The sequence below is a fragment of the Parambassis ranga genome, chromosome 2 (assembly GCF_900634625.1).
Source record: "Parambassis ranga chromosome 2, fParRan2.1, whole genome shotgun sequence".
Lineage (NCBI taxonomy): Eukaryota > Metazoa > Chordata > Actinopteri > Ambassidae > Parambassis > Parambassis ranga.
Genome location: NC_041023.1, coordinates 45,650,463 through 45,665,772, shown reverse-complemented (window position 1 = coordinate 45,665,772; position 15,310 = coordinate 45,650,463). Strand labels below are relative to the sequence as shown.

The 15,310-nt window shown below is 47.7% G+C and overlaps 2 protein-coding genes across 6 annotated transcripts; one reads left to right on the top strand and one right to left on the bottom strand.

Annotated features, from left to right (window-relative positions):
* Positions 1–8: 8 nt before the first annotated feature.
* Positions 9–4,580, bottom strand: bop1 (BOP1 ribosomal biogenesis factor). The gene is made up of 16 exons (XM_028426064.1): positions 4,377–4,580; positions 3,911–4,078; positions 3,731–3,826; positions 3,504–3,658; positions 3,309–3,426; positions 2,542–2,643; positions 2,247–2,459; positions 2,005–2,166; positions 1,850–1,930; positions 1,684–1,753; positions 1,482–1,614; positions 1,199–1,379; positions 831–1,122; positions 594–678; positions 393–500; positions 9–314 (listed from the first exon to the last, which is right to left on the bottom strand). The coding sequence occupies exons 1-16, from the start codon at positions 4,500–4,502 to the stop codon at positions 161–163; spliced, it is 2,244 nt and encodes a 747-aa protein (XP_028281865.1). The 5' UTR covers positions 4,503–4,580; the 3' UTR covers positions 9–160.
* On the top strand, positions 187–14,619 carry hsf1 (heat shock transcription factor 1). 5 transcript variants are annotated; one of them, XM_028426317.1, is made up of 16 exons: positions 187–321; positions 399–454; positions 6,914–7,022; positions 7,115–7,251; positions 7,342–7,466; positions 7,538–7,613; positions 7,697–7,758; positions 7,863–7,941; positions 9,579–9,697; positions 9,777–9,937; positions 10,011–10,170; positions 13,261–13,332; positions 13,642–13,747; positions 13,826–13,879; positions 13,959–14,004; positions 14,082–14,619. In XM_028426317.1, the coding sequence occupies exons 2-16, from the start codon at positions 407–409 to the stop codon at positions 14,237–14,239; spliced, it is 1,512 nt and encodes a 503-aa protein (XP_028282118.1). In that variant the 5' UTR covers positions 187–321; positions 399–406; the 3' UTR covers positions 14,240–14,619. The 5 variants fall into 5 exon arrangements, 4 of the variants coding, with proteins under 4 accessions (XP_028282118.1, XP_028282123.1, XP_028282101.1 ...); XM_028426322.1 differs by lacking the exons at positions 187–321; positions 399–454 and adding an exon at positions 2,549–2,660; XM_028426300.1 differs by lacking the exons at positions 187–321; positions 399–454 and adding an exon at positions 5,952–6,406.
* The last annotated feature ends 691 nt before the right edge of the window (positions 14,620–15,310 follow it).

Sequence of the window (15,310 nt, the reverse complement as noted above, 5' to 3'; positions counted from 1 at the left end):
TCAGCTCGTGTAGCTTAAACATCCCGAAGGTGAAGTTTATTAAAAACAAAGAAGAAAATGACATAACGATGAAAACAGTATCCGAGCAACTGGTCAGTGGTGGTTGTCGCGGTGACTATTGTAAACAGACTGGGTGTTCTGCCTGTCGCTAAGCAACTTGCTAGGTGAAGAGGCGGACTGTGGCGTCGGCTCCTGAGGAGAAGATCCAGGGCTGTGTGGGGTGAAAGGTCACATCAAGAACGCCGAGGTCATGAGTGATCGCGTGACCTCTGAGGACCTTCACCGGGACGATCAGCGGGTTCTGCAGCAGATCGCTGGAAGGTGGGGAAAGAAGTTAGCGTGCGTAATCATTGAGATCTGTTGTGTTGATGTTGTTTGTTTGTGTGCATTACTTGTAGACAGTCCCATGGCAGACGATAACCGAACCATCATCGGACGCAGAGGCAAACAGTGGGTACGTTCGGTGATAAGCCACACTCCTCACTGCCTTCTTATGATGCCTACAGAAAGGAACGACATCAATATGATCAACACCATAGCAACCATCATGAAGACAATCAAATACATGCACAGGATGATTGACAGGTGTGTACCGTAGCATCTTGTAAGGTTTGGTTGAAAGGTCTAGGTCGAACCAGCTCAGCCTGCAGTCGTAACTTCCACAAATAACATGATCACCTGCAGACAAAAGGCAGGTGAGACGTAAGCTCCGCCCTCAGCACTGACATCACCGTCGGAGTGAACATCAGCAGTTTGTTTTGGTAGATAACTGAACTTTCTATCAGGAAACTTTTATTTCCATCTTATGTTCATCTTATGGGTGCCGTTACCTCCGGGATGGACGGCCATGCTGGAAATCCACTTGGAGTTTGCTTGTAGTTTTTTAGTCATTTCCTGTTTGACCAGGTTGTAGATCCGGATGGAGCGCTGCGTAGCCACGAAGAAGTAGGGCCTGACCGGGTGGAAGGATATGCACTGCACCAGACCCTTGTTCCTCCTGAACGGGTTCTGGCTCCGCCTCCGGCTCACCTGGTGAATGAACACCTGCAGATGGCTTGAGTGATCTGGCATCACTGAAGCAAGATAGTCACCCTTAGCGTGCCACGCCACCTGGTGGACAGCCTGAGTAGATCAACATTGATTAGTTAGTGCAGTTCTGCAATGGATCAGAATTCTGTAATCAATTAATCGGGCTCACTTTGGGATGTTGTATTTTGAGGCGGATCCCCTGGTTTAGCTCCTCCCCCTCCCCATCGCACCAGACCACAGCTCCCTCCCCTTCTGATGGCTCCACATCCTGCGGACTGAGGAGTCGCTCTGACGTTAAGACAACTTGTCTGTCAGCCAGAGATGGAGACAGGATTAACACCACTGAGTCCCTGAAAGACAAACGGGGACAAGACGATGTCAGAGAGCGGACAGGATGCTGGCACAGCAGGGGAAGACGATGTCACTGGGGCTGGAATCAGACATATCCTTACAGGGCGACAGCCAAAAGGCAGAGAGACGGGTTTGGGTTCCAGGCGATGCTCCTCACAGCCCCGCCCACCTGGACTGTCTTCATGCAGCGAGCAGAACATACCTCCCAGAACCGGACGGTGCCGTCATCACTACCTGAGAACAGGGCCATCTAGTGAGTGGAGGCCGTGATATATTCTTACACAAAGGACGGATGGACGTTACCTGAAGCAAGCCACTGTCCTGATGGAGACACACTGATGGAGCGAATCAAACCACTGTGACCTCGGTACACCTGGACAGACAGGAGCAGGGAGCAGAGGGTAAACGGGTGATGATGTCAGCGTGGAGTCATAGACCCCTGGAAGTGTGTCTGTGTGTGTGTGTTTACCAGAGACTGTGTTGTCGGGAATGGCTGCAGGTCCTTCGGTTTTGGAAGTTTGGGAATCAGATCCTCTGGACTGACGTTCACCTTGGGACAGAAGAAATATTCCGTTAACGCTGCAGCTCAACCTGCCGGTGGAGAGACCGACTAACGGTAGTTACCCTCATCTTCCTCTGTCGGGGACACAGGTAGAGGTCCAGACAGCGCTCAAACCTCTCGTGAATAAAACGAGAAAACGCTGGAACGTGGCGCAGGTTTGAGAACTTCCTGGGTACAAACGGCAGCTTTCTGTCCGATGGATCCTGCTGCTCCCACAGAGCTTTCTACAGCGGGTAGAAGGTGGACGGTCAGGTGGACAGAAAGATCGTTTACTCATCATTCTCAAACAGACAAGGTCACCTGCCTCCTCCTCTGTGAACAGGTACTCGGGCGGGGGGTTGTAGGACTCCTGGTGACCAGGCAGAGGGATTTTGGGGGCTGGCAGGTGCATTCTGTGTTTGGCCAGAATAGAAGAGTCCTCACTGGCCCATAAGTCATAGAAGCGCCCCCTGCTGTCGTCTTCTACCTTCCGAGGCTTGATCCAGCCCATCTTTATTGCATGGACCAGTTTAGAGACCTGAAGACAGAAATGGACAGACGAGACGGTGAGAACAGGACTGAAAATACGAACACGTGTTCATGTATCTGACTTTGTTTACCTTTTCCTTTTCAATCAGTGACGGGATGAAGCTGCGTTTGTCAGCAGGTCTGTTCGTGACTGGATGAAGCATCACGTCGCTACTGAAGAACTCAACTGAGGGCTGAGGAAGAGGAGGAGGTCAGTAACAGGCCTGCACTATGAACTGTACGGTTTACAGGTGTTCCACTCTGCAACTTGGACCGATGTCTATCTGTGTCCTAACGTGTGTGCGCCTAAGACCGGCCTGAGCGGGCGGAGCGTCACCGTGTTCACACTGGGGGAAAAAATGTGGCTTAAGCAGGATTCAGCCGCATCCAGATCAATCCAGATGTGTTTTTTTCTGAGTGTGAACACCTCGAATCCGGCTGTATCCAGTTTGATTTCAATCCGGATAGATCCACCTCTCGTGGGTGGATCTAGCCGGATTGAAATCAAACTGGATTGGCTCAAATGTGGCGAGCGAATCCGGCTAGCAACATGTTACTTCCTGTTAGCGATGTGCTACTTCCGGGTTCACGGGGAGCGACACAGGACAAAAAAAACGCATGACGCATGCGCACACGCGGTCCTACCGCGGCGTGAACGTCCTCTGTATATTACGAGGCGCCACCTAGTGGTTTGGAGGACAGCAAACACGCTGGATGAAGCCGGATTGAGTGCGGACACAAGTGTGTGCTAGCCAGATTTGAAAATAGGTCTGAACGCATCCATCTTAAAGGCTGTCTGGGCTCAATCCTACTCTAGCTGGACTGACTTTCTCCAGTGTGAACGTGTCTCTGAGTGTACCTGGTACTCGTTGAAGTTAACGTCTCCAAACTGCCCTCTCTGCAGGCGGTTCACCAGCTCCACCTGCTCCTCTGACAAAACGATGTCACTTCCTGTCTGCTTGTCATGAATCGTTCTCCTGCAAACAGAACATGTTAGCATCCCTGTAGGCATCCCGATTTTGTAGGTGGAGGAAAAAAAGCACCAGCAGTTCACCAGTAATCAGGGTTCTCCATCTTGTCCAGGAAGTCGTCGAGCTCATCCTTGTTCCTGATTGGTTTGTAGATCTTCTTCCCGTCCAGGTTGTATCCGATGTGCGGAAAGTCTTTGTACCACTCCATGGGAATGTTCCCCACCGTGTTCCTAATGTCCTGGAGAGGAATCAGAACCCTTCAAAATGCAGCTGCTGTGCAGAACTTTCAGATTCAGAAAGCTAAAGTCACCTCCTCATCTGAAGAGTCCTGTTGATACTCATCCTCCTTTCTCTTCTCTTCTCTGTTCAGCGTTTCCCCCTGCGCCGCCGCCTTCTTCTCCTCTGTCTGCAGATGATCGATCACACATGCTCAACAGGTGAGTTCAGGCCGATCAGAGTGAAGTGAACCTTCATTGTCATAAGGACTTACCGGCTGACTCTGCCCCTCTTCTGCACTTCCATCCTCATCGTCTGATCCATCTTCATCATCGTCATCACTCCCAGAGTCTTCCAGCCCGGAGTAGACGCTGTCCTCACTATCTGAGAGATCTTCCTCCTCTTCATCTTCCTCCGTAGGTTTGTTGTTGAAGTTGAAGATCTGAAAAAGAGACGGGTTAGATGTTTCAGCAGGCGCTGCTGGAGCTCCGGGGGCTGCTGTTAGCTTGTTCTCTCGCACCCTGTTGATTTCTTTAGTCTCAGGTTCTTTCTCATTCTTAACAGGATCGATCAGAACGTGCACATTTAATGACACGATGCAGCACGATGTCTGCTCGGCCGGGTTCGGCTCCATGAACATTAAACTTGAGAATCACCGGCGTGTTTGCTCCGGTTAGCATGCTAACAGCTAGCAGCCCGGAGCCGTTCAGCGGCTCACCGTGTGGCCGCGGGTGTCTCACCTCGTCCCGGTCCCGCTCCTCGTCCTTCTCGTCCTCGTTCCTCCTCTTCTTGGTGCTTTTCTCTCGGACCTTCTTCATCTGTCCTCCCTGATCGCCGCTCCGCATGTTTCCGCTGCTTTCCTCCATTGAACCACGTGGGCACCTCCGTGGTAAAAGGTCATGCGTCACCACCGGGGAGGAGGGGCGTGGCTTGTCGTGACGTCACTGTCTGCGCCACGCCTGTTACCTACACACGTGACCGTCCTCTTGCTCTTTGTTTTCTTGTGAAGCCTTTAACAGTTTTAAAAATATATCAGATAAATATAGAATATTTTTTTGAAATTTTTTTGCATAGACCTTTTAATTAATTTCAGTTCTGATCAACAGTAGTGAAAAAATCACTTTCCCCCAGGATTTTAACCCTTTAATCACCAATTTTATAAGGGGTGGTGCTGAAAATTGGAAAAAAAACACACAAAATGGCTCATTTTTAATAGAAAAGGTGAATGTGGACTGGATTTTTTTTTTTTTTTTATTACAGTCCTGGTCATGTCAAACATCAGTAACAACATTGACTTTATTGCATCATTAGTTTTTGCACAGCACTGGATTTTTATTTTTGTCCCATAGACTTCCATTATAACCACATGTTTTGCCTGCACAGCCATGGCACTACATCATCATGTAATCAGACTCCATGAGGGTGGTATGAGGGGACGTCCACAAGTGGGGCTTGTGCTTACAGCCCAACACACCAAGACTAAGATTCACCACTGGCGCCCTGTGCTCTTCACGGATGAGAGCAGGTTCACACTGAGCACATGTGACAGACGTGACAGAGTCTGGAGACGCCGTGGAGAACGTTCTGCTGCCTGTAACATCCTCCAGCGTGACCGGTTTGGTGGTGGGTCAGTGATGGTGTTCTTCTTCTTCTTAATGTAACTTGATACCTAAGGCACAAGAACTTCCTTCGGAATTAATAAAGTCTTATCTTATCTTATCTTCTGGAGGCACAGCCCTCCATGTGCTGGCCAGAGGTACCCTGACTGCCATCAGGTACCAGGATGAGATCCTCAGACCCACTGTGAGACCACATGCTGGTGCAGTGGGCCCTGGGTTCCTTCTGATGCATGACAATGGTAGACCTCATGAGGCTGAAGTGTGTCAGCAGCTCCTGCATGGTGGAGGCATTGATGCTATGGACCGGCCTGCCCGGTCCCCAGACCTGAATCCAATCCAGCACATCTGGGACATCATGTCTCGTTCCATCCACCAACGCCACGCTGCACCACAGACTGTCCAGGAGCTGACTGATGCTTTAATCCAGGTCTGGGAGAAGGTCCCCCAGGAGAACATCCCCCGCCTCATCAGGAGCACGCCCAGGACCCTTCTGATGTTCCTGGAGTTGAATGTTATGAATAGTCCCTGTGTTGCTGTTCTCCTTTGGACCTGATGTGCAGATTGTTTTAATTCATAAAGTCTAAGATGAATAATCAATGATCTCCAACCATCGACAGCTGTCTGTAACTCGCGTGATTCTGTTAAAATTAGACATAATCCGTATTAGGTACTTACGTCACCAAACGGCCAAACGTTCCCGTTACGTTTGGCTGTGACGTCATCACAGAGCGACGCACAGTTAGCTACGCAGTTGTTTGTTTTAGCGGATTTGTCGAAATTTCCCCACGGAGAGCGGGGTTACAAGTTTATTGGGTCATCCGTGGACTAGGAAAGACCTTCACTAACTCGGAGCCCTGATCGAGTCCCTCTATGATCCGGATCGGACTGCACTCCTGCTTCGGGTCGCGGTTTATTATTTTTTTTGAGACCCGGTGGCGCTAGCAGCACACCAACTGTTAGCATCGTTAGCTCAGATTAGCAGCAGTGTCTGTCGAAGAGTTGGGTGTGTGTTTGGTTTTTTTGGACTTCTGATGGAATATCCCGGAGGAGGAGCCGCGGTGCTGAGTGGTGGGAACGTCCCGGCCTTCCTAACAAAGCTATGGACCCTGGTGGAGGACCCGGACACCGATCCGCTAATCTGCTGGAGCCCGGTACTCACTTGAGCCTAGCATATCCTAGCCTCACATAGCAGAGCTAACGGCGAATGTTTAACTCAAATTAACCGTGTATAAATGGCAGTGTGGACTAATATGGGCTCAGTTAGCTGTTTACGGTTAGCTTTGTTAGCTTAGCTAACAGATGATCATTGGGATAATGAGATCTGGTGCCTGGACGTCACAGGACTCGGATGGTGTTTGTTCATGTGATCAGCTGTTAGCTTCTCCTGCAGAGGAATGGCTAAAATCACATGTCACTGAGCTGAGGGTGGAGGTTTCTCCTGGGTTTAGATCGGTTTAGATCAGCTGTGATCTAAACAGTCCGCTCCACCTGCACTTAGGCACACGCCATTCCAGAGCAGACCCACTTTATCTGAACATCCCGGACACACCTGATGGGTTCTGTTGGTTCTGAGATGATTTCTGACATTGACTACTTGAGGAAATCACTGATCAATATCTGTCAATGTATTGACGATTGTCTGTGTTTTTTCCTGTCAGAGTGGAACCAGCTTCCATGTGTTCGATCAGGGTCGGTTCTCCAAAGAAGTTCTGCCAAAGTTCTTTAAACACAACAACATGGCCAGTTTCATCAGACAGCTCAACATGTGTGAGTACTTAGGCGGCCATCAGGTCCTGAAGTCAGTTCTTATGACGAGTGTTTATTGGTTATTGATCAGCTGGTTGATGGTCTACGTTCAGATGGTTTCCGGAAGGTTGTGCACATCGAGCAGGGTGGTTTGCTGAAACCAGAGAAAGATGACACGGAGTTCCAGCACCCATTCTTCATCAGAGGCCAAGAACACCTGCTGGAGAACATCAAACGCAAAGTCACCAATGTAAGTACCTGCTGCGTCCACGCTTGTAGAAAACGTTTCTGTTGACTGTTTGATCACTAAGGCCCCTGGTCTCTGCTGTGATTGGTTCAGGTGTCATCCGTACGTCAGGAGGAAGTAAAGATGTCTTCTGATGAAGTCAGCAAAATTCTGAGTGACGTCCAGCAGATGAAGGGAAAACAGGACACCATTGACTCCAGGATTGTTGCCATGAAACAGTAAGAACCTGAATCAGAACCTTGACCCGCAGTCTGGGCGTTTACTGAACCGATGCTTGTCTGTGTGTCAGTGAGAACGAGGCTCTGTGGAGAGAAGTGGCCCTTCTGAGACAGAAACATGTCCAACAACAGAAAGTCGTCAACAAGGTACAAACCTGTGTGCAGACTGACGCTGTGGTATTGCTGCTGTCAGGACTTGAACCCCACCTGAGGACTCTCTCTCTTTGCAGCTAATCCAGTTTCTAGTGTCTCTCGTCCAATCCAACCGGATCCTAGGAGTCAAGAGGAAGATGCAAGTTTACTACTCTCCTACACATTTTACTACTAGTACTACAAAGTGTTCAAATAATTTAAAGATTGGAAGTGATCAGTGTGTATCTCTTTCTCCATCTGCAGTCCTCTGATGCTCAATGACTCCAGCTCCACCCACTCCATGCCTAAATACAGTCGGACCTTCTCATTGGAGCATAACAAGGTAACCTGCCTTGACCCATCTGTGCATCAGTATCTTTTAGGGTTTGATCCAAACTAGGACCGGGGTGGCGCAGATATTATTTAAGCAGCATAGCTGTGCTAAAAGTTAAGAATTGATCGGCCCTATGATACCTGTTATACCTGTGCCTGTATCTATACCTATCAGCCCTACATAGAGGAGATTGAAGCAAGGCGTCTGGACTTGTAGAGTCCAGAGAGAAACTCTACAAGTCCAGACGCCCTGCTTCAATCTTCTCTACGTATTATGACCTGGATGACTGAGAATCTTAATCAACATCAGCCCTTCACACTATGTTTAAGGCTAACTATACACCTTACTAAGCAGAAATGTTTTAGTCCGGTCTTAAAGGTGGAGGCAGTGTCTCTCTCTCAGACCCAGATTGGTAACTGGTTCCATAGTAGAGCTGCCTGACAGCTGAAGGCTCGTCCTCCCATTCTACTTTGATAAATCCTAGGAACTACAAGTAAAGCTGCACTCTGAGATCTGACTGTTCTGTCAGGAACATACGGTTCTATCAGGTCCTGCAGATACAATGGAGCAAGTCCATGAAGAGCCTTGTAGGTTAGAAGAAGGATCTTGAAGTGTATTCTTGAGTCCACTGGGAGCCAGTGAAGAGACGCTAGAACAGCAGAGATATGATCCCTTTGGCTGCTTCCTGTCAGAACTCTAGCTGCTGCTTCTGGATCAGCTGCAGACTGTTGATGGAGTAATGTGGACATCCAGACAATGGTGAGTTGCAGTAGTCCAGTCTTGAAGTGACAAAAGCATGGATGAGTTTTTCAGCATCACTCTGAGAGAGGATGCTCCTGATCTTAGTAATGTTACAGAGGTGGAAGAACGCAGTCTGAGAGATCTGTCCTAATAAAAAGTCTCCGATCAGAGGAATAGCATCCTTGAGGAGCCGTGATGGGATCGGATCCAAAAGACAGGTGGTAGGTTTAGACTTGCTAATGCTGGTGGTCAGCTCAGGGAGGCCGATGGGCACGAAGCAGTCCAGAGTTAGATCAGGATCCGTGTCCAGAAGTGGCGGTGTATCCTCAGCGGTCACAGAGAGATTGTGGTTGATTTGTCCTCTAATAGTGGTGATTTTATCAGTGAAGAAGCTCATGAAGTCTTCACTACTAAGAGCTGCAGGAAATCTTTGTCAGCCTGGCTGCAGCGTTAAAGAGAAAGCGCGGGTTGTTCTTGTCTTCTTCTATTGGTGATGAATAGTAGGCTGTCCTAGCTTTACGAAGAGCCTTCTTATACGTCAGCAAACTGTCCTAGCTTTACTTTTCTGGGAGTCATCTGGTTTAGAGGACTGCCACTTCCTCTCCATCCTTCGTGTAGTCTGTTTCAGTGATCGGATATTTGAGTTGTACCACGGAGCTAGCCTCTTCTGGTTTGTAGTTTTCTTCTTCTTCAGTGGAGCAATGCTGTTAAAGACTGGGTGTACTGTGTCTGCAGTGTTGTTGACAAAGCGGTCCAGTTCTGCAGGAGTAATATTTAAGTTGGTACCCCCATCAGTACTTATACATGGGACTGTGGGGAGTACTGGTGGGATTGCTGTCCTAAACTGTGATATATATATATATAATACAGGTAATGTGTCATTCAGTCTGTGTTTGTGTCTACAGGGGGCAGCCAGTCTCTTCACAGCTGACTCCACACTGACTTCTGGACCAATTATTTCTGACATCACAGAGGTGGCTACACCCACCATAGGTGATGTGGTCAGTGATTGGACAGACAAAGGGTGAGGATCAGTCAGACAAGTCCTCTTCAGTCAGTAAGTGATTGATCGGCAGGTGGCTTTAACACAACTTTACCTGCAGAGAGAGCCAATCGGCTGGCATTAAGGAGGAGCCGTCCAGTCCTGAGGCGGAGGTGTGTCCTACACCTATAGACACGCCCCTCTCCCCCACCACCTTCATCAACTCCATCCTGCAGGACAGCGAGTCGCAGGCAGCTGTCTCCTCCACGAACCCTCCCGCAGGTACCCAGTACATGTGGACTGGTTGTTGGGCATATTGGAGGATCTCTCAGTTTGACCTCTGTGTTTGCTGCAGCCAATCCTATTGTGGTGATGAGCCCAGCTCCTTCCTGGCCCCTCACACCAGCCCCAACCAGCCAGTCACCCCAGTCACTCATCTCCAGTGCCAGATCAGACTCTGCCCTGAGCCCTTCCACACCCCAGGAGAGATGTCAGACCATCGCCTGTATTGACAGGTAAGTCAAAGTTCTATACAAGTAGCCCCAGGGGTGATTCCCATCTGCTGTTCGCCGATGCTAGAACAGAACAGAATAGAATAGAATACAAAAGTACTTTATTCATCCCAGGTTGGGAAATTTCACCAAACTAAGCCTGGTTTATACTTGTGCGTCAAGGGTATACCCCCGCAGATGCCCTGATGCCGTCATGAAGGAAAACATGGAATATCCTTAGCGTCCATAATCGGGTCTGTAGCCAGCAACAAGTTTTTAAAATGGCAGCACAGGAGCGCCTAGTCTGACGTAGCGGAGCTATGTTGCTACCATGTCAACCAATCCACTTATTCTCTACTGGATATGGACCTTTATGCTGCGCCTGAGTTTGCGAATCCCTTAAACCCCACAAATGTAGAGGATCAACTTCAGGAAGGGTTGGAGATCATCATCACCAGCAGGAGCTTAAACAAAAACTGTAACAAATGACTGAAACTATCGCCGCTCATATGGACATATTCAAGGACTTAACAACAGCATATATATCAGTAACTAACTTAGCTACAGGTTGTCGAATCGCCATCATACGCCGACGCTCAAGGTGTTTTACTCTAGCTACACTACGTACTGTACTCCATGGAACAGCTAGACATTGGTGGGATGTGGCTTGCAATAAAATCCACACATGGAAGAATATTCCAAGCTAATTTTTGAGTTGCCTTCTTGTCTGAGGATTATGAAGATGAACTGGCAGAAAATATTCTCAACAGAATTCAGAAAGAATGTCGGAGCATCAGAGATTTTGTATATATGTTCCAACTGCTATGCACATGCTGGAAACTAGACATTAAAGAGGAGGAGGCTGTTCATTCTGAAAAAATATGAACCCTCAACTGGCCAGTCAGCTGGTCTGTCTAGGGCAACAATTGGAGAAGGATTGGAACAACCAGCTGGAATACGATCAGAGAAAGGACGTGGTAAATAAAACCTGTAAACCTCCTGTTCCTGAATCAGCTGTATTTCCACTGCATAAAGAAAATCTCATCAAACCAAATTCCCCTTGAGTCTAATGGGCTTTCCAAGTATATTGCTGGTATTGTAAGCATGGCGTGCACCTGCTTCTTGTCCACATGGCTGGAAACAAACGAGCACTAAGGAGGGCTCGGCTACAACTGGGACCTTCACACAGTCACCACCTTTTGGAACCACTACCCATCCTAACCCTCCTGGAACACCTGGACCCCTTTCTGTTGGTACCCCTGAAGATTGGGAACCGGGCTGGTACACCCATCCTGGATACAGGGTGCTTAAACCCTGAACCTTGGAACCGTTGTGTTTGGCTGATGGAGAAAAAGACCACCATTAGGTTGGAATGAATTAAAACTTAGCAAGCAACTTGTAACCTTACCTTGTGTTGTTTTACCTGCACGTGACTTCAGTTTTTCTGTTGTCCTATGGCTAGACTTCATCTTCTTCACTAGCTCACATCTGTGGCAACAAATACTGGTTCAAATCCAACAAGAGGAACATGAAACATGAAACCCGCCTAGGCAGCTGGCTGTCTTTTCTGTGGTGCCCCCTGCAGAAGTGATTTCTCACCTCTTTGAGCTAGATCGTGTCAAAGCTGCCACTGATGATGCTCAGCTGGATGGTTTGGGGGGGGGAAAACTCTTCCATCTATCTCACCCATGACGGGCCACTCAGCATCTCCTGCCGAGCTTCAGATGATTTAAGTACATGTAAAGGACATGTTGGAAAAAGACGTTAGTGAGCCATCCACTCCTAGTGCAGCAAACTTGTGGCTTCCAAAGAAAAATGACCCTAAACCATGGGTACTGCCAGGTGCAGATGGATGAAGAAAGTTGGGAGAAAACTGCATTAGCTATGAGAAGCCAATCTGACATGAAGAAAAGTCAGTTCTTCAGAACATCATTGAAGTTCTTGGGCCACCATCTATCTGCTGTGGGAGTTGATGTTGAGAAGACAAACACTGTCCAAGAAGATCCCATCTCTAGAAAGATCAAAGAACTACAAAGGTTCCTTGGGGTAGCTGGTTGGTGTCACCGCTTTGGCCCCAGTTTCTCTCAGCCAGTGGAACCACTTAATGCACTAACACAAAATGGAAGAAGGTTTGAATGGACAGCCCAGTGTCAAGAAGCTTTTAATGCTTTGAAGTAGGGATGTCCCGATCAGGGAGTCCAAATCATTTGATTTTAGGTATCTGCAGATACCGAGTCCTGATCCGATACTTTTAGGGTTCTCTACAAAGGCAAATAGCAAGTTGCTCGTTGCTCGTGCAATTTGCGCCATATGAATGATCTGCAATGATCCCTTCCTAGCAGACTTCACTCACATTCAAACTCTAACGATGGGCCGTCAACTAGTCCTGCACATGGCCCAGACACAGGTTCTGGTCGTTAACTGACCATTAACCAACTATAGTGATCTTAGTCATGTGAGATTCCCAACAAGAACAGTAGCAGAACTGAAGAAGCCGCTTGGGGGAGTGTCTTAAAAACCTCGATTTAAACTCTTGACCTGGATGAATGAGAGCATCCACAGATAAACAAACTGTCATGTTCTCTGTAATGTATGATGTTTGCTGCATGTTGCTCCTCTCTCTCTTTCATCCTCTCTGTCCTGTCTCCCTAAATAAATACAACTGAATTTAATTAAATGGAATGATCCTGATCCAGATCACTGAGGCCTGGGGAAAAAGAAACCACAAGACACTGTGATGAGCCGATGATCTTTTTTAGATTTAACATGTATACTTTTTAGTTTGTACCATCGTTTTTGAGGTTATAACATGTAGAGTGTTTCTGTGAGACTGACTAATGAACAGACACTTTATTGTCATTGTACCTCAATGATACAACAAACCGCAGATTCACTGTCGGGATACAGACTCATAAAAACCAAAAACTGAGTTACACATGGCGACATTTAAACACACACACAATGCCAACAAGGAGGTAGATTAAGTAAAACACTGACAGTGCTGTGTTGTACTTTGAGGATGTGTTTTGAGTTCGTTGTAATGAAAAGTCTTCTGTCACATGACTGTCCTGTTGCAGTTTTGGTGTGTTATTAAAACCCCTGTGCTTCCCTTAGGTCCCTCCCCCCTCCCACTGCAGGTGGACTCTCACCTGAAGTTTGGCGCTTCACATCAACACAACCTGACAAGTGAATCTATGAATCTGTAAATGATCCATAACATTTAAACATGACCTTCTACACTTTTCTTTTTGTCTTCAACCCAAACCAACACGGTGCGTGTTCAGCCGACACGCACCGTGTGGATTAGTCCTCTGCATAAAGCAGTGCCTAGAAGTTGCACCTTCAGTTCAGGGGCAGAGGTTGCGTTGTGACCTCATGGCACCTGTTCAGGAGAATGCAGGTCTGAGACACACTGTTGGTTTGGACTGGTGTGGACAAGAAGGAAAACATACTATGAGACTGATGATATAACTCTGCTCCCTTTGTGTGTCTCAGGGCCGAACTGTTGGATCACGTGGGTAAAATGGACAACAGCTTGGAAAACCTGCAGAACATCCTGAACACGCAGACCTTCACCTTCGACACATCTCCGCTCCTCGAGGTCAGTCTAGCACAAGCGTCGCTGTGCGTCACACGTCCTCAGCATGTGTTAATGCCGTGTGTGTGTGTGTGTGTTTAGTTTTTCGGTTCGTCCTGTCCTTCTGGAGATTTTGACCTGGACAGCCTGGACACGGTGAGTCCAACATCACAGATGTTTCTCAGAGAGATCCCGTGTGTTTGTGGAGTGGTTTTTGATGATTGTTTCCCATCAGCTGCTGTCTGAAGAAGTTCCTAAAGGAAGTGATGAAGTCAACCCAGGTAACACACACACACGCACTCACAAACAATCTTCTCCAGTCGCCATAGCAATGTTGTGCCGTTTCTGATTGGTGCAGGGAAACAGCTGGTGCACTACACAGCTACGCCTGTCCACATGTCTGAGCCGGTCAGTCTGGATGAGGGTGGAGCCGACTTGCCGTCTCTGTTGGAGCCATTTCTTCAAGTGGAGCCGCCCACTGACGACCCTGCCACCCTGCTGGAGTCTGACCTCTGACATCATCAGAAATGTGCAGACTCTTTAGTAACCATAGCAACAGGACTTTGAGCACCGACTCAGCTGCAGCAATAGATGATGGTGAAATCAATCGATGAGCTGTAGATCAATCAGTAGGTCAGGTCATGTTTTTATTATGCAGATGTTATTATTGAATATTAACCATCTTTTGCTCTTCGTTTAGCTTCGTTTCTTCTTCGCCTCTTAAATAAATCCTCTGTTGCTCACTGTAAAAACTTTCTCAGAGAGTCTGGGTCACGTGTACTTCCTGGTCCAATCAGACGTGGGCCTCAGGTTATCTCTGTTCTTCTGCATGTCAGCTTTTATGGTTGTCTTTGTTATCATGTGTAACATATAAAACATATGGAAGAGAAGCTGAATATATATTTTGGACATTTTATTACGGAGTGATTATCTGTCACCTCTATTTACCATGAAAACGGCTGACAGGACCACATTGATTCCACCAGTTTTCCACGGACTGCCAAGTAATTATGAGATGGTGTTTCTGGCACCGGATGAGCCCCCACCCGTTGGCGAAGTATTGTGTTAATATGTGTACATTACATGTGATTGATCCACATTATTTAGTCGGCTTCATGCTACGTTAATGTGAGCTCATGTCAGTTCCAGCATCAAGGTCCGAGTGCCAACAGGAGGTTCCGACGGTCGGTAGCCTGATGGGAAGAAGGCCGTCCGACAGCAGAGCGCTGTGGTGGCACAGATTGAGAAACACATGTCACGTGGTGATGAGCAGCTTTGTAGATCTTCACACATTTAAAATCTGTTGATGCCACCTCATAAGTGAGTGTTAGTGTGACAGACTGGTGTTAAGTTGATCAGCTGTGGTACAAACAGGAAGTCATCAGTATATCTGTTTGTATTTAAACTGATGGATGTACAGTGCTTGCTTAATCTACCTGGTTAAAGTGGAGGATCATGGAAAAACGGTGGGGTCAGAGGTCAGTTTGAATGTGTTTTGGCTGCAAATGTTTGGTTCAATAAAATGTTTTCAACACAGCTGTGTTGTGTGATTTCTTCAAGACTGTTGAGTCTGGACAGACAAACGAT

Coding starts and splice junctions, on each gene's coding strand:
- hsf1 (XM_028426300.1), top strand. CDS start 6,287: ATGGAATATCCCGGAGGAGGAGCCGCGGTGCTGAGTGGTGGGAACGTC. Junction 7,942..9,578: donor TCTCATTGGAGCATAACAAG/GTAACCTGCCTT, acceptor TTGTGTCTACAG/GGGGCAGCCAGTCTCTTCAC. Junction 9,938..10,010: donor CTCCACGAACCCTCCCGCAG/GTACCCAGTACA, acceptor TGTTTGCTGCAG/CCAATCCTATTGTGGTGATG.
- bop1 (XM_028426064.1), bottom strand. CDS start 4,502: ATGGAGGAAAGCAGCGGAAACATGCGGAGCGGCGATCAGGGAGGACAG. Junction 2,167..2,246: donor ACCTGTTCACAGAGGAGGAG/GCAGGTGACCTT, acceptor TACCCGCTGTAG/AAAGCTCTGTGGGAGCAGCA. Junction 1,931..2,004: donor CCCGACAGAGGAAGATGAGG/GTAACTACCGTT, acceptor TTCTGTCCCAAG/GTGAACGTCAGTCCAGAGGA.